This window comes from Saccoglossus kowalevskii, chromosome 8 (genome assembly GCF_978046115.1).
Source record: "Saccoglossus kowalevskii chromosome 8, keSacKowa6.1, whole genome shotgun sequence".
NCBI lineage: Eukaryota > Metazoa > Hemichordata > Enteropneusta > Harrimaniidae > Saccoglossus > Saccoglossus kowalevskii.
Window position 1 is genome coordinate 25,690,867 of NC_140648.1, and position 15,976 is coordinate 25,706,842.

The 15,976-nt window shown below is 35.3% G+C and overlaps 2 protein-coding genes across 2 annotated transcripts in view; one reads left to right on the forward strand and one right to left on the reverse strand.

Annotated features, from left to right (window-relative positions):
* LOC100371720 (nucleolar protein 12-like) overlaps positions 1 to 13,496 on the reverse strand; it is a 166,816-nt gene extending 153,320 nt beyond the window's left edge. Inside the window, exon 1 of the mRNA XM_002734577.4 lies at positions 13,351 to 13,496. Coding sequence (XP_002734623.2) covers positions 13,351 to 13,439 — 89 coding nt within the window. The 5' untranslated portion in view covers positions 13,440 to 13,496. The remainder of the gene's footprint in view (positions 1 to 13,350) is intronic.
* Positions 13,497 to 13,641: 145 nt separating this feature from the next.
* LOC100371568 (TATA-binding protein-associated factor 172-like) overlaps positions 13,642 to 15,976 on the forward strand; it is a 62,268-nt gene continuing 59,933 nt past the window's right edge. The window contains exon 1 of the mRNA XM_078009122.2: positions 13,642 to 14,065. Coding sequence (XP_077865248.2) covers positions 14,055 to 14,065 — 11 coding nt within the window. The 5' untranslated portion in view covers positions 13,642 to 14,054. The remainder of the gene's footprint in view (positions 14,066 to 15,976) is intronic.

The window sequence follows — 15,976 nt, forward strand, 5'->3', positions numbered from 1 at the left end:
TGCATGTCGCTATCTGTAACAGTGCTTGATATATTACATTTATGCATATTTAATGAGATCACATGACCATATATGGTCATCTTGTTTGTTAGTAGAATTTCATGTACCATCACTTCAATATTGCACTGGTTGCATGTTCCTATCTGTAAAAGTGCTTGAGATATTGCAATTATGTCTATAAAATGAGGTCACGTGACCATATAAAAGAACAAAAAAAATATGAAAAAACATTCTAAAATCTTCTTCTAAAAAACGGCTTATCGCCTGGACTTCATATTTTGGAATTAAATACTATGTCATATGATCTTTCAAAGTTATTCAGGGATAGTTGATTAGTCGAAAATTATGCAAATGAGATGCAAAAGAAAATTAAAAAAATTCTAGAAAAAAATTAGTCACGTGACCGCTAAAGTTTTTTTTGATGAAATTTGTAGCCCTTGTCGCACTGCTACTATCATAAAAAAAATTGGAGCACTCAGACCCTCAGAAAGGTGCGCAATTCGGCATTGAAAATTTCGCCTTTAATCCAAGATGGCGGCCTGGTCATGTGACCTATGTGTCTGAACTTAGGATATGCACCAGATCTCATACAGCTTTACCATTGTGGCAAGTATGGAACTGATCGGTCCAACGGTGTTGACATAAAGCGTGACCAAAAATTTAGGCGGAAGAATAATAATAATAATAATAATAAATATAGCTGCGTTGCAGCAATGTCGGGTTTCGAGCCCACTGACTTATTAGCAGCGTTCCAAAATCAGCATCATTGACAATAATATATTAAAGGAAATTGCATGGCCTTCATACTAAACATGTTGCATGTTCCTGTCTGTAACAGTGCTTAATGTATTACAATCTTGCATATTTAATGATGTCCCATGACCATATATGGTCATCGGATGTTTTTGTCAGCTCTGTTGTGCAATAACTTCAATATTGCATTGGTTGCATTTTCCTATCTGTAACAGTGCTTGAGATATAACATTTATGCATATTTGATGAGGTCACATGACCATATGTGGTCATCACATTAGTTAGTCACATCTCTTGTTCCATAGATTCGATATTGCACAGGTTGCATGTTCCCGTCTGTAATAGTGATTGAGTTATTACATTTATGCTTATTTGATGAGGTCACATGACCATATATGGTCATCAGATATGTTAGTGACTTCTGTTGTGCAATAGCTTCAATATTGCACTGGTTGCATGTTCCTATCTGTAACAGTGCTTGAGATATAACATTTATGCATATTTGATGAGGTCACATGACCATATATGGTCATCACATTAGTTAGCCACATCTCTTGTCTCATAGCTTCGATATTGCATAGGTTGCATGTCTCTATCTGTGATTCTGCTTGAGATATTACAATTAGGCATATTTAATGACGTCACATGACCATATACGGTCATCACATTAGTTACTCACATCTCATGTCCCACAGCTTCGATTTTGCACAGGTTGCATGTTCATGTCTGTAACAGTGCTTGAGATAATTCAATTATGCATATTTAATGAAGTCACATGACCATATATGGTCATCACATTAGTTAGCCACATCTCTTGACCCATACCTTCGATATTGCACGGGTTGCATGTCCCTAACTCTTGCAGTGCTTGATATATTACATTTATGCATATTCAATGAGGTCACATGACCATATATGGTCATCTTGTTTGTTAGTAAAATTTCGTGTACCATCACTTCAATATTGCACTGGTTGCATGTTCCCGTCTGTAACTGTGCTTGAGTTATTACATTTATGCATATTTGATGAAGTCACATGACCATATATGGTCATCACATTAGTTAGTCACATCTCGTGTCTTATAGCTTCGATATTGCACAGGTTGCATGTCCCTATCTGTAACAGTGCTTGATATATTACATTTATGCATATTTAATGAGATCACATGACCATATATGGTCATCTTGTTTGTTAGTAGAATTTCATGTACCATCACTTCAATATTGCACTGGTTGCATGTTCCTATCTGTAACAGTGCTTGAGATATTGCAATTATGTCTATAAAATGAGGTCACGTGACCATATAAAAGAACAAAAAAATATGAAAAAACATTCTAAAATCTTCTTATAAAAAACGGCTTTTCGCCTGGACTTCCATATTTTGGAATTAAATACTATGTCATATGATCTTTCAAAGTTATTCAGGGTTAGTTGATTTGTCGAAAATTATGCAAATGAGATGCAAAACAAAATTTAAAAAAATTCTAAAAAAAAAAGTCACGTGACCGCTAAAGTTTTTTTTGATGAAATTTGTAGCCCTTGTCGCACTGCTACTATCATAAAAAAATTGGAGTACTCAGACCCTCAGAAAGGTGCGCAATTCGGCATTGAAAATTTCGCCTTTAATCCAAGATGGCGGCCTGGTCATGTGACCTATGTGTCTGAACTTAGGATATGCACCAGATCTCATACAGCTTTACCATTGTGGCAAGTATGAAACTGATCGGTCCAACGGTGTTGACATAAAGCGTGACCAAAAATTTAGGCGGAATAATAATAATAATAATAATAATAATAAACGGAACAATTACAAAAGGGTTTCGACCAAATGGGCTCGAAACCCTAATAATAATAATAAATATAGCTGCGTTGCAGCAATGTCGGGTTTCGAGCCCACTGACTTATTAGCAGCGTTCCAAAACCAGCATCATCGACAAGAATATATTAATGGATTTGCATGGCCTTCATACTAAACATGTTACATGTTCCTGCCTGTAACAGTGCTTAAGGTTTTACAATCATACATATTTAATGAGGTCACATGACCAAATATGGACATCGGATGTGTCGGTCACTTCTGTTGTGCAATAACTTCAATATTGCACTGGTTGCATGTTCCTATCTGTATCAGTGCTTGACATATAACATTTATGCATATTTGATGAGGTCACATGACCATATATGGTCATCACATTAGTTAGTCACATCTATTGTTCCATAGATTCGATATTGCACAGGTTGCATGTTCCCGTCTGTAATAGTGCTTGAGTTATTACATTTATGCTTATTTGATGAGGTCACATGACCATATATGGTCATCGGATATGTTAGTCACTTCTGTTGTGCAATAGCTTCAATATTGCACTGGTTGCATGTTCCTATCTGTAACAGTGATTGAGATATAACATTTATGCATATTTGATGAGGTCACATGACCATATATGGTCATCAGATGTGTTAGTCACTTCTGTTGTGCAATAGCTTCAATATTGCACTGGTTGCATGTTCCTATCTGTAACAGTGCTTGAGTTACTACATTTATGCATATTTGATGAAGTTACATGACCATATATGGTCATCACATTAGTTAGTCACATCTCTTGTCTCATAGCTTCGATATTGCATATGTTGCATGTCTCTATTTGTGATTCTGCTTGAGATATTACAATTATGCATATTTAATGACGTCACATGACCATATACGGTCATCTCATTAGTTACTCACATCTCATGTCCCATAGCTTCGATTTTGCACAGGTTGCATGTTCATGTCTGTAACAGTGCTTGAGTTATTTCATGTATGCATATTTGATGAAGTTACATGACCATATATGGTCATCACATTAGTTAGTCACATCTCTTGTCTCACAGCTTCGATATTGCACAGGTTGCATGTTTCTAACTGTAACAGTGCTTGAGATAATTCAATTATGCATATTAAATGAAGTCACATGACCATATATGGTCATCACATTAGTTAGTCACATCTCTTGACCCATACCTTCGATATTGCACAGGATGCATGTCCCTAACTCTTACAGTGCTTGATATATTACATTTAATCATATTCAATGAGGTCACATGACCATATATGGTCATCTTGTTTGTTAGTAAAATTTCATGTACCATCACTTCAATATTGCACTGGTTGCATGTTCCCGTCTGTAACTGTGCTTGAGTTATTACATTTATGCATATTTGATGAAGTCACATGACCATATATGGTCATCACATTAGTTAGTCACATCTCGTGTCTTATAGCTTCGATATTGCACAGGTGCATGTCGCTATCTGTAACAGTGCTTGATATATTACATTTATGCATATTTAATGAGATCACATGACCATATATGGTCATCTTGTTTGTTAGTAGAATTTCATGTACCATCACTTCAATATTGCACTGGTTGCATGTTCCTATCTGTAACAGTGCTTGAGATATTGCAATTATGTCTATAAAATGAGGTCACGTGACCATATAAAAGAACAAAAAAAATATGAAAAAACATTCTAAAATCTTCTTCTAAAAAACGGCTTATCGCCTGGACTTCATATTTTGGAATTAAATACTATGTCATATGATCATTCAAAGTTATTCAGGGATAGTTGATTAGTCGAAAATTATGCAAATGAGATGCAAAAGAAAATTAAAAAAATTCTAGAAAAAAATTAGTCACGTGACCGCTAAAGTTTTTTTTGATGAAATTTGTAGCCCTTGTCGCACTGCTACTATCATAAAAAAATTGGACCACTCAGACCCTCAGAAAGGTGCGCAATTCGGCATTGAAAATTTCGCCTTTAATCCAAGATGGCGGCCTGGTCATGTGACCTATGTGTCTGAACTTAGGATATGCACCAGATCTCATACAGCTTTACCATTGTGGCAAGTATGGAACTGATCGGTCCAACGGTGTTGACATAAAGCGTGACCAAAAATTTAGGCGGAAGAATAATAATAATAAATATAGCTGCGTTGCAGCAATGTCGGGTTTCGAGCCCACTGACTTATTAGCAACGTTCCAAAATCAGCATCATTGACAATAATATATTAAAGGAAATTGCATGGCCTTCATACTAAACATGTTACATGTCCCTGTCTGTAACAGTGCTTAAGGTATTATAATCTCGTATATTTAATTATGTCCCATGACCATATATGGTCATCTGATGTTTTTGTCAGCTCTGTTGTGCAATAACTTCAATATTGCATTGGTTGCATGTTCCTATCTGTAACAGTGCTTGAGATATAACATTTATGCATATTTGATGAGGTCACATGACAATATATGGTCATCACATTAGTTAGTCACATCTCTTGTTCCATAGATTCGATATTGCACAGGTTGCATGTTCCCGTCTGTAATAGTGATTGAGTTATTACATTTATGCTTATTTGATGAGGTCACATGACCATATATGGTCATCGGATATGTTAGTGACTTCTGTTATGCAATAGCTTCAATATTGCACTGGTTGCATGTTCCTATCTGTAACAGTGCTTGAGATATAACATTTATGCATATTTGATGAGGTCACATGACCATATATGGTCATCGGATGTGTTAGTCACTTCTGTTGTGCAATAGCTTCAATATTGCACTGGTTGCATGTTCCTATCTGTAACAGTGCTTGAGTTATTACATTTATGCATATTTGATGAAATTACATGACCATATATGGTCATCACATTAGTTAGCCACATCTCTTGTCTCATAGCTTCGATATTGCATAGGTTGCATGTCTCTATCTGTGATTCTGCTTGAGATATTACAATTATGCATATTTAATGACGTCACATGACCATATACGGTCATCACATTAGTTACTCACATCTCATGTCCCACAGCTTCGATTTTGCACAGGTTTCATGTTCATGTCTGTAACAGTGCTTGAGATAATTCAATTATGCATATTTAATGAAGTCACATGACCATATATGGTCATCAGATTAGTTAGCCACATCTCTTGACCCATACCTTCGATATTGCACAGGTTGCATGTCCCTAACTCTTGCAGTGCTTGATATATTACATTTATGCATATTCAATGAGGTCACATGACCATATATGGTCATCTTGTTTGTTAGTAAAATTTCATGTACGATCACTTCAATATTGCACTGGTTGCATGTTCCCGTCTGTAACTGTGCTTGAGTTATTACATTTATGCATATTTGATGAAGTCACATGACCATATATGGTCATCACATTAGTTAGTCACATCTTGTGTCTTATAGCTTCGATATTGCACAGGTTGCATGTTCCTATCTGTAACAGTGCTTGATATATTACATTTATGCATATTTGATGAGGTCACATGACCATATATGGTCATCGGATGTGTTAGTCACTTCTGTTGTGCAATAGCTTCAATATTGCACTGGTTGCATGTTCCTATCTGTAACAGTGCTTGAGTTACTACATTTATTCATATTTGATGAAGTTACATGACCATATATGGTCATCACATTAGTTAGTCACATCTCTTGTATCATAGCTTTGATATTTCATAGGTTGCATGTCTCTATCTGTGATTCTGCTTGAGATATTACAATTATGCATATTTAATGACGTCACATGACCATATACGGTCATCTCATTAGTTACTCACATCTCATGTCCCATAGCTTCGATTTTGCACAGGTTGCATGTTCATGTCTGTAACAGTGCTCAATATACTACATTTAAGCATATTCAATGAGGTCACATGACCATATATGGTCATCTTGTTTGTTAGTAAAATTTCATGTACCATCACTTCAATATTGCACTGGTTGCATGTTCCCGTCTGTAACTGTGCTTGAGTTATTACAATTATGCATATTTAATGACGTCACATGACCATATACGGTCATCTCATTAGTTACTCACATCTCATGTCCCATAGCTTCGATTTTGCACAGGTTGCATGTTCATGTCTGTAACAGTGCTTGAGTTATTTCATGTATGCATATTTGATGAAGTTACATGACCATATATGGTCATCACATTAGTTAGTCACATCTCTTGTCTCACAGCTTCGATATTGCACAGGTTGCATGTTTCTAACTGTAACAGTGCTTGAGATAATTCAATTATGCATATTTAATGAAGTCACATGACCATATATGGTCATCACATTAGTTAGTCACATCTCCTGACCCATACCTTCGATATAGCACAGGATGCATGTCCCTAACTCTTACAGTGCTTGATATATTACATTTAATCATATTCAATGAGGTCACATGACCATATATGGTCATCTTGTTTGTTAGTAAAATTTCATGTACCATCACTTCAATATTGCACTGGTTGCATGTTCCCGTCTGTAACTGTGCTTGAGTTATTACATTTATGCATATTTGATGAAGTCACATGACCATATATGGTCATCACATTAGTTAGTCACATCTCGTGTCTTATAGCTTCGATATTGCACAGGTTGCATGTCGCTATCTGTAACAGTGCTTGATATATTACATTTATGCATATTTAATGAGATCACATGACCATATATGGTCATCTTGTTTGTTAGTAGAATTTCATGTACCATCACTTCAATATTGCACTGGTTGCATGTTCCTATCTGTAACAGTGCTTGAGATATTGCAATTATGTCTATAAAATGAGGTCACGTGACCATATAAAAGAACAAAAAAAATATGAAAAAACATTCTAAAATCTTCTTCTAAAAAACGGCTTATCGCCTGGACTTCATATTTTGGAATTAAATACTATGTCATATGATCTTTCAAAGTTATTCAGGGATAGTTGATTAGTCGAAAATTATGCAAATGAGATGCAAAAGAAAATTAAAAAAATTCTAGAAAAAATTAGTCACGTGACCGCTAAAGTTTTTTTTGATGACATTTGTAGCCCTTGTCGCACTGCTACTATCATAAAAAAATTGGAGCACTCAGACCCTCAGAAAGGTGCGCAATTCGGCATTGAAAATTTCGCCTTTAATCCAAGATGGCGGCCTGGTCATGTGACCTATGTGTCTGAACTTAGGATATGCACCAGATCTCATACAGCTTTACCATTGTGGCAAGTATGGAACTGATCGGTCCAACGGTGTTGACATAAAGCGTGACCAAAAATTTAGGCGGAAGAATAATAATAATAATAATAATAATAATAATAATAAACGGAACAATTACAATAGGGTTTCGACCAAATGGGCTCGAAACCCTAAATATAGCTGCGTTGCAGCAATGTTGGGTTTCGAGCCCACTGACTTATTAGCAGCGTTCCAAAATCAGCATCATTGACAATAATATATTAAAGGAAATTGCATGGCCTTCATACTAAACATGTTGCATGTTCCTGTCTGTAACAGTGCTTAATGTATTACAATCTTGCATATTTAATGATGTCCCATGACCATATATGGTCATCGGATGTTTTTGTCAGCTCTGTTGTGCAATAACTTCAATATTGCATTGGTTGCATTTTCCTATCTGTAACAGTGCTTGAGATATAACATTTATGCATATTTGATGAGGTCACATGACCATATGTGGTCATCACATTAGTTAGTCACATCTCTTGTTCCATAGATTCGATATTGCACAGGTTGCATGTTCCCGTCTGTAACAGTGCTTGAGTTATTACATTTATGCATGTTTAACGATGTCACATGACCGTGTATGGGCATCAGATGTGTTAGTCACATATCTTGTCTCATAGCTTCGATATTGCACAGGTTGTGTGTTTCTATCTGTTACTGTGTTTCAAATATAACATTTATGCATATTTGATGAGGTCACATGACCATATATGGTCATCACATTAGTTAGTCACATCTCTTGTTCCATAGATTCGATATTGCACAGGTTGCATGTTCCCGTCTGTAATAGTGCTTGAGTTATTACATTTATGCTTATTCGATGAGGTCACATGACCATATATGGTCATCGGATATGTTAGTGACTTCTGTTGTGCAATAGCTTCAATATTGCACTGGTTGCATGTTCCTATCTGTAACAGTGCTTGAGATATAACATTTATGCATATTTGATGAGGTCACATGATCATATATGGTCATCGGATGTGTTAGTCACTTCTGTTGTGCAATAGCTTCAATATTGCAGTGGTTGCATGTTCCTATCTGTAACAGTGCTTGAGTTATTACATTTATGCATATTTGATGAAATTACATGACCATATATGGTCATCACATTAGTTAGCCACATCTCTTGTCTCATAGCTTCGATATTGCATAGGTTGCATGTCTCTATCTGTGATTCTGCTTGATATATTACAATTATGCATATTTAATGACGTCACATGACCATATACGGTCATCTCATTAGTTACTCACATCTCATGTCCCATAGCTTCGATTTTGCACAGGTTGCATGTTCATGTCTGCAACAGTGCTTGAGTTATTACATGTATGCATATTTGATGAAGTTACATGACCATATATGGTCATCACATTAGTTGGTCACATCTCTTGTCTCACAGCTTCGATATTGCACAGGTTGCATGTTTCTAACTGTAACAGTGCTTGAGATAATTCAATTATGCATATTTAATGAAGTCACATGACCATATATGGTCATCACATTAGTTAGTCACATCTCTTGTTCCATAGATTCGATATTGCACAGGTTGCATGTTCCCGTCTGTAACAGTGCTTGAGTTATTACATTTATGCATGTTTAACGATGTCACATGACCGTGTATGGGCATCAGATGTGTTAGTCACATATCTTGTCTCATAGCTTCGATATTGCACAGGTTGTGTGTTTCTATCTGTTACTGTGTTTCAAATATAACATTTATGCATATTTGATGAGGTCACATGACCATATATGGTCATCACATTAGTTAGTCACATCTCATGTTCCATAGATTCGATATTGCACAGGTTGCATGTTCCCGTCTGTAATAGAGCTTGAGTTATTACATTTATGCTTATTTGATGAGGTCACATGACCATATATGGTCATCGGATATGTTAGTGACTTCTGTTGTGCAATAGCTTCAATATTGCACTGGTTGCATGTTCCTATCTGTAACAGTGCTTGAGATATAACATTTATGCATATTTGATGAGGTCACATGACCATATATGGTCATCGGATGTGTTAGTCACTTCTGTTGTACAATAGCTTCAATATTGCACTGGTTGCATGTTCCTATCTGTAACAGTGCTTGAGTTATTACATTTATGCATATTTGATGAAATTACATGACCATATATGGTCACCACATTAGTTAGCCACATCTCTTGTCTCATAGCTTCGATATTGCATAGGTTGCATGTCTCTATCTGTGATTGTGCTTGAGATATTACAATTATGCATATTTAATGACGTCACATGACCATATACGGTCATCACATTAGTTACTCACATCTCATGTCCCACAGCTTCGATTGTGCACAGGTTGCATGTTCATGTCTGTAACAGTGCTTGAGATAATTCAATTATGCATATTTAATGAAGTCACATGACCATATATGGTCATCACATTAGTTAGTCACATCTCTTGACCCATACCTTCGATATTGCACAGGTTGCATGTTCCCGTCTGTAACTGTGCTTGAGTTATTACATTTATGCATATTTGATGAAGTCACATGACCATATATGGTCATCACATTAGTTAGTAACATCTCGTGTCTTATAGCTTCGATATTGCACAGGTTGCATGTCCCTATCTGTAACAGTGCTTGATATATTACATTTATGCATATTTAATGAGATCACATGACCATATATGGTCATCTTGTTTGTTAGTAGAATTTCATGTACCATCACTTCAATATTGCACTGGTTGCATGTTCCTAACTGTAACAGTGCTCAAGATATTGCAATTATGTCTATAAAATGAGGTCACGTGACCATATAAAAGAACCAAAAAATATGAAAAAACATTCTAAAATCTTCTTATAAAAAACGGCTTTTCGCCTGGACTTCCATATTTTGGAATTAAATACTATGTCATATGATCTTTCAAAGTTATTCAGGGTTAGTTGATTTGTCGAAAATTATGCAAATGAGATGCAAAACAAAATTTCAAAAAATTCTATAAAAAAAAGTCACGTGACCGCTAAAGTTTTTTTTGATGACATTTGTAGCCCTTGTCGCACTGCTACTATCATAAAAAAATTGGAGCACTCAGACCCTCAGAAAGGTGCGCAATTCGGCATTGAAAATTTCGCCTTTAATCCAAGATGGCGGCCTGGTCATGTGACCTATGTGTCTGAACTTAGGATATGCACCAGATCTCATACAGCTTTACCATTGTGGCAAGTATGGAACTGATCGGTCCAACGGTGTTGACATAAAGCGTGACCAAAAATTTAGGCGGAAGAATAATAATAATAATAATAATAATAATAATAATAAACGGAACAATTACAATAGGGTTTCGACCAAATGGGCTCGAAACCCTAATAAATATAGCTGCATAGCAGCAATCACCGGTTTTCAAGACCATGGCACATGGCCAAGTCACATGCAATGCATGGCCATGTATGACTGTTTGCAATAGCCCTCAAAATTAACGTTGGTCCCATGTTTGTATATGTGATAGTGTCCGAGATATTATAGCCATGCATATTTAATGAGTTCCATGACCATATATAGTCATCGGGTATGTTTGTGAATTCTCTTGTCCAATGTCTTCAATATAGCATTGGTTCAATGTTCCTACTTGCAACAGTGCCTAAGATATTAGAGACTTGCATATTTAATGAGTTCTATGACCATATATAGTCATTTAAAATGTTGGTCAATTATTTTGTACAATGCCTTCAGTATAGGTTTGGGTACATGTCTCTATCTTTAAAAGTGCTCGAGATATTATGGATATGCATATTTAATGAGTTCTATGACCATATATGGTCATCGAATGTGTTGGTCAATCCTTTTGTTCAATGTCTTCAATATAACATTGGTTACATGTTTGTGTTTGCAATAGTGACTGAGATATTAGAGACATGCATATTTAATGAGTTCTATGACCATACATGGTCATCGAATATGTTGGTCAATTTTCTTGTCCAATGTCTTCAATATAGGTTTGGGTACATGTCTCTATCTTTAAACGTGCTCGAGATAATATGGATATGCATATTTAATGAGTTCTATGACCATATATGGTCATCGAATATGTTGCTCAATTGTCTCGTCCAATGTCTTCAATATAGCACTGGTTGCATGTTTGTACTTGCAATAGTGCCTGAGATATTAGAGACATGTATATTTAACAAGTTCTATGACCATATATGGTGATCGAATATGTTGGTCAATTCTCTTGTCCAATGCCTTCACAATAGGTTTGGGTACATGTTTCTATCTTTAAAAGTGCATGAGATATTAGAGACATGCATATTTAATGAGTTTTATGTCCATATATGGTCATCCAATATTTTGGTCAATTCTCTTGTCCAATGTCTTCAATAAAGCGTTGGTTCCATGTTTGTATATGCAATAGTTCTCAATATATGGCAATACAATGTGTATCGTATTAAGGGCCCTCCCCCCTTTCCCATAATGCATCATTGCTCACTATTTTATATAAAATGTGAAAAATATTCATAAATCAACTCCTCCAAAACTGTTGGTCGCACTTTCATGATTCTTTGATTAATCGGTAGTATGTATGATGTTCTTCAAAATTATGGCGTGGAATTTTGATACGATCAAAATTATGCAAATGAGATGCAAAACAATATTTCAGAAAATTCTAGAAAAAAAAGTCACATGACCGTTCAACTTTTTTTTCATGAAATACGTAGCTCTAGGGCCAATGCTTCTTTTAAGCGAAAGTTTGAGACTCCTAGACCCTCAGAAAGGTGTTTAAATGAGCATGCCATATTTCGTCTTAAATTCAAAATGGCCGCCGTACCACGTGACCAACATGCGTCATCTTAGGATATGCACTAGATCTCATCAATCTTTACAAACATATGAAAATTTTTTCCAGATATGTGCAACGGTGTCGAAATGGCGCTTAGCGAAAAAATCTGGCGGAATAATAAAAAACATAACGATTACAATAGGTTTCCAAGACATGTGTCTTGAAAACCTAATAATAATAAACGGAACAATTACAATAGGGTTTCGACCAAATGGGCTCGAAACCCTAATAAACGGAACAATTACAATAGGGTTTCGACCAAATGGGCTCGAAACCCTAATAATAATAATAATAATAATAAACGGAACAATTACAAAAGGGTTTCGACCAAATGGGCTCGAAACCCTAATAATAATAATAATAATAATAAACGGAACAATTACAAAAGGGTTTCGACCAAATGGGCTCGAAACCCTAATAATAATAATAAACGGAACAATTACAAAAGGGTTTCGACCAAATGGGCTCGAAACCCTAATAAAAAACATAACAATTACAAAAGGTTTCCAAGACATGTGTCTTGAAAACCTAATAAACTTAACAAAAACAATAGGCTTTCAAGCCTGAAGGGACTTGAAAGCCTAATAATAAACATAGCAATTACAATAGGGTTTCGCCCCATAGGGCTCGAAACCCTAATGAATGAAGTGTGTTTGACCCTGGTCTCATCACGCCGTCTTTCAGTTTTGAAAGTTAGAACACACATTTTCAATCGACATCTTTAAAAAATCATACTTACGCTCTGTTTTCTTCATCAAAGACCAACTTAAACTTATTCTTCCGGTTTTTTGGATGCTTCTGTCGAAACTCATGAGAAGCCGCGGCCATGATGTTGACTTCGAAATTTGACCCTCTAGGCGATTTGAAAATACGTCGACATTAGTATAATTACTTTAGGTCTGAGAAACTAAGATAAATAGTTCTGTATTAAATAGTTATATTTCCAAATTAAACTTTGTTTATAGCGACCAACGATAAATTATTCATAGTTTTAAACAGTATCCCGAATAATGTGGCACGACACGGCATTTGTTTATTTTGACTAGCCTAGGCGGTGTTCTAATCCCAGCTGATCCGGACATGGCGGATGTTAGTGGTATGATGAGAGGCTTGTGCTGGATCAGGAAAAAGGAAATTGCAATTCTTATCCCATAGACCGCTACCCGAACGCCAGAAACAAGATTTTGAACACTACATTTACTTCTGCTTTTCGCAGTGGGACATAACAGTGTATGTTTTTCATTGAAAAGAGAGAGAAATTCTTCCGCTTATCGTGTATTTTGTTTGCGTTTTGATCTGTCATCGAGTTCCACTGATCGACTGACTTTTAGCATCCGTGTTACGCCCCGCCGCGGCGTCATTGTTTCAGAACCCTGGGGTGCTATATAGACGAGCCGCACTCACTGCCAAGATTTGAGCTGTTCTTTGAAAATCATTTACAAGATGGCGACAAGGTAATTGTGGAATTGATTGTTGTATACAATAATAACAACGGTCTCGTGACTGATACTTGATATACAGATCGTGTAGTGCTTTGTAAAAAAATTATATTAATGCCGGCAGCATTATCCATTGCCTTCTCTTATCCGTGTATTTCTCAAATTGTTATTTATTCTTTTGACATTTCGTTTCAGATCATCGTTTCATAATTGAAATGTGTAGTGAATACATTTATGATGAATATTAACCAATTAACCATCTTCTTGTACATGTAGTTACTTTCACTACTCGCTGCATAGACATGTTGCATTGATATTTGGCTGAACAATTTGATTTGGAACTATCATTTATTTATTTATTTATTTATTTATTTATTTATTTATTTATTTATTTATTTATTTATTTATTTATTTATTTATTTGTTGTTTGTTTGTTTGTTTGTTTGTTTGTTTATTTATTTATTTATTGCATGTAGATGTATGTAATATGTAAATCAAAAAGTGTTGCATGCTGTAGTGAACTTAATTATTATTTTTTATGTCACCAATAGATAAATACAATAGTTAAATTAAATATTCTAATTTAACAATATAATGTTTTTAACCCTTCTAACCTCACTACATACATACTGTACATGCAACAACAAATTCGTTAAAATTAAACCTACTTTAATTTTACAATTCTTACCTTATACAATGTGTTTATAGTGCCAATTTGTAATGGTCATTGCCGAAAAGTTTACACTGAAAGCATATACCTTTGTTGTACATGTACTGAATCACTTGCAAAAAAAAAAAGCCCAGGGTTTTGTTAGCGACTCCAGAGGTAGACATCTATTGTCAAACGAACCTCGGGATTAGGGTACAAGATGACAACTTAGTGAGGATCCTGCGCTAAATGTCAAATACATTGTCATGTTGAAAAACTAGACCTCTCTCTGACAGCCTCTCACTGATGATTTTATGTTTCATTTCTTGTAGTAATGTGTGTCATGCATCATTGTTTTCTACTGTCCTCATCACATGACCGATTTCAAGATTTCATTAAGATTAGGTGTAGATACATTTAAACAAAAACAAAATTCAAAATCACAGCTATTGCTTCCTTAGAAACCATAGAAACACCATTGTAAATTACATAAGCATGTACACTACGAATAGAACAAATATGATATACATATTAAAATTTGTGCACTTTTTTTATTTTAAGCCTACATGTAGTAGAACCTTATCTCATTTTGGAGCACAGATGGCCTGATATGAGATCTACAATGTGTTATGACATATATGTGCCCTCATTCACTTATGTGATTGTAATCATTTGTTTTAATCATCTTGGGAAATGCATTCAGGATATGATATAATCATGCCTTGTAACCCCTAGATACATGCAGCTATTCACTACACTCAGGACCCAAAATTAATTAACAACATTGCCTGGAAGTCTGCTGGATTACCAGTTTTAAAAAGCTAGTACCGGTAGCCCCCATAGTAACATTCAGTAGTTTAGGAGGTACTTATAGCTATGCAAAAAAGTGTGAATAGAAATAACTAAATGTCATTTGTGTAGGACATTTTCAAGACTAATTGGTTTATTTTTAAAAAAACTAAGTAACAATATTTTCTAAATTTCCAGTAGTCTAGGTGGGCTACTAGTTTTGGAGAATAGTAGCCCGAAGACAAGACTTTGTTGTCTGTTGTATTTCTGGGTGTTGATAAACCCAAAATTACATTTTTTGCTGGATCATTAAAATACAAATCAGGTAGCAATTTGTAGCCATCTGTTATTAATAAATCTGAGAAATGCCATTTTTTTATATTTTATATTCCATATATTATTCATAAAATAGTCATTTTACTTTCTGCATGTATGACAGTGTTATGCTTCTGGGGATATAAATAAATGGGCAGCTCTCACTTCTATAC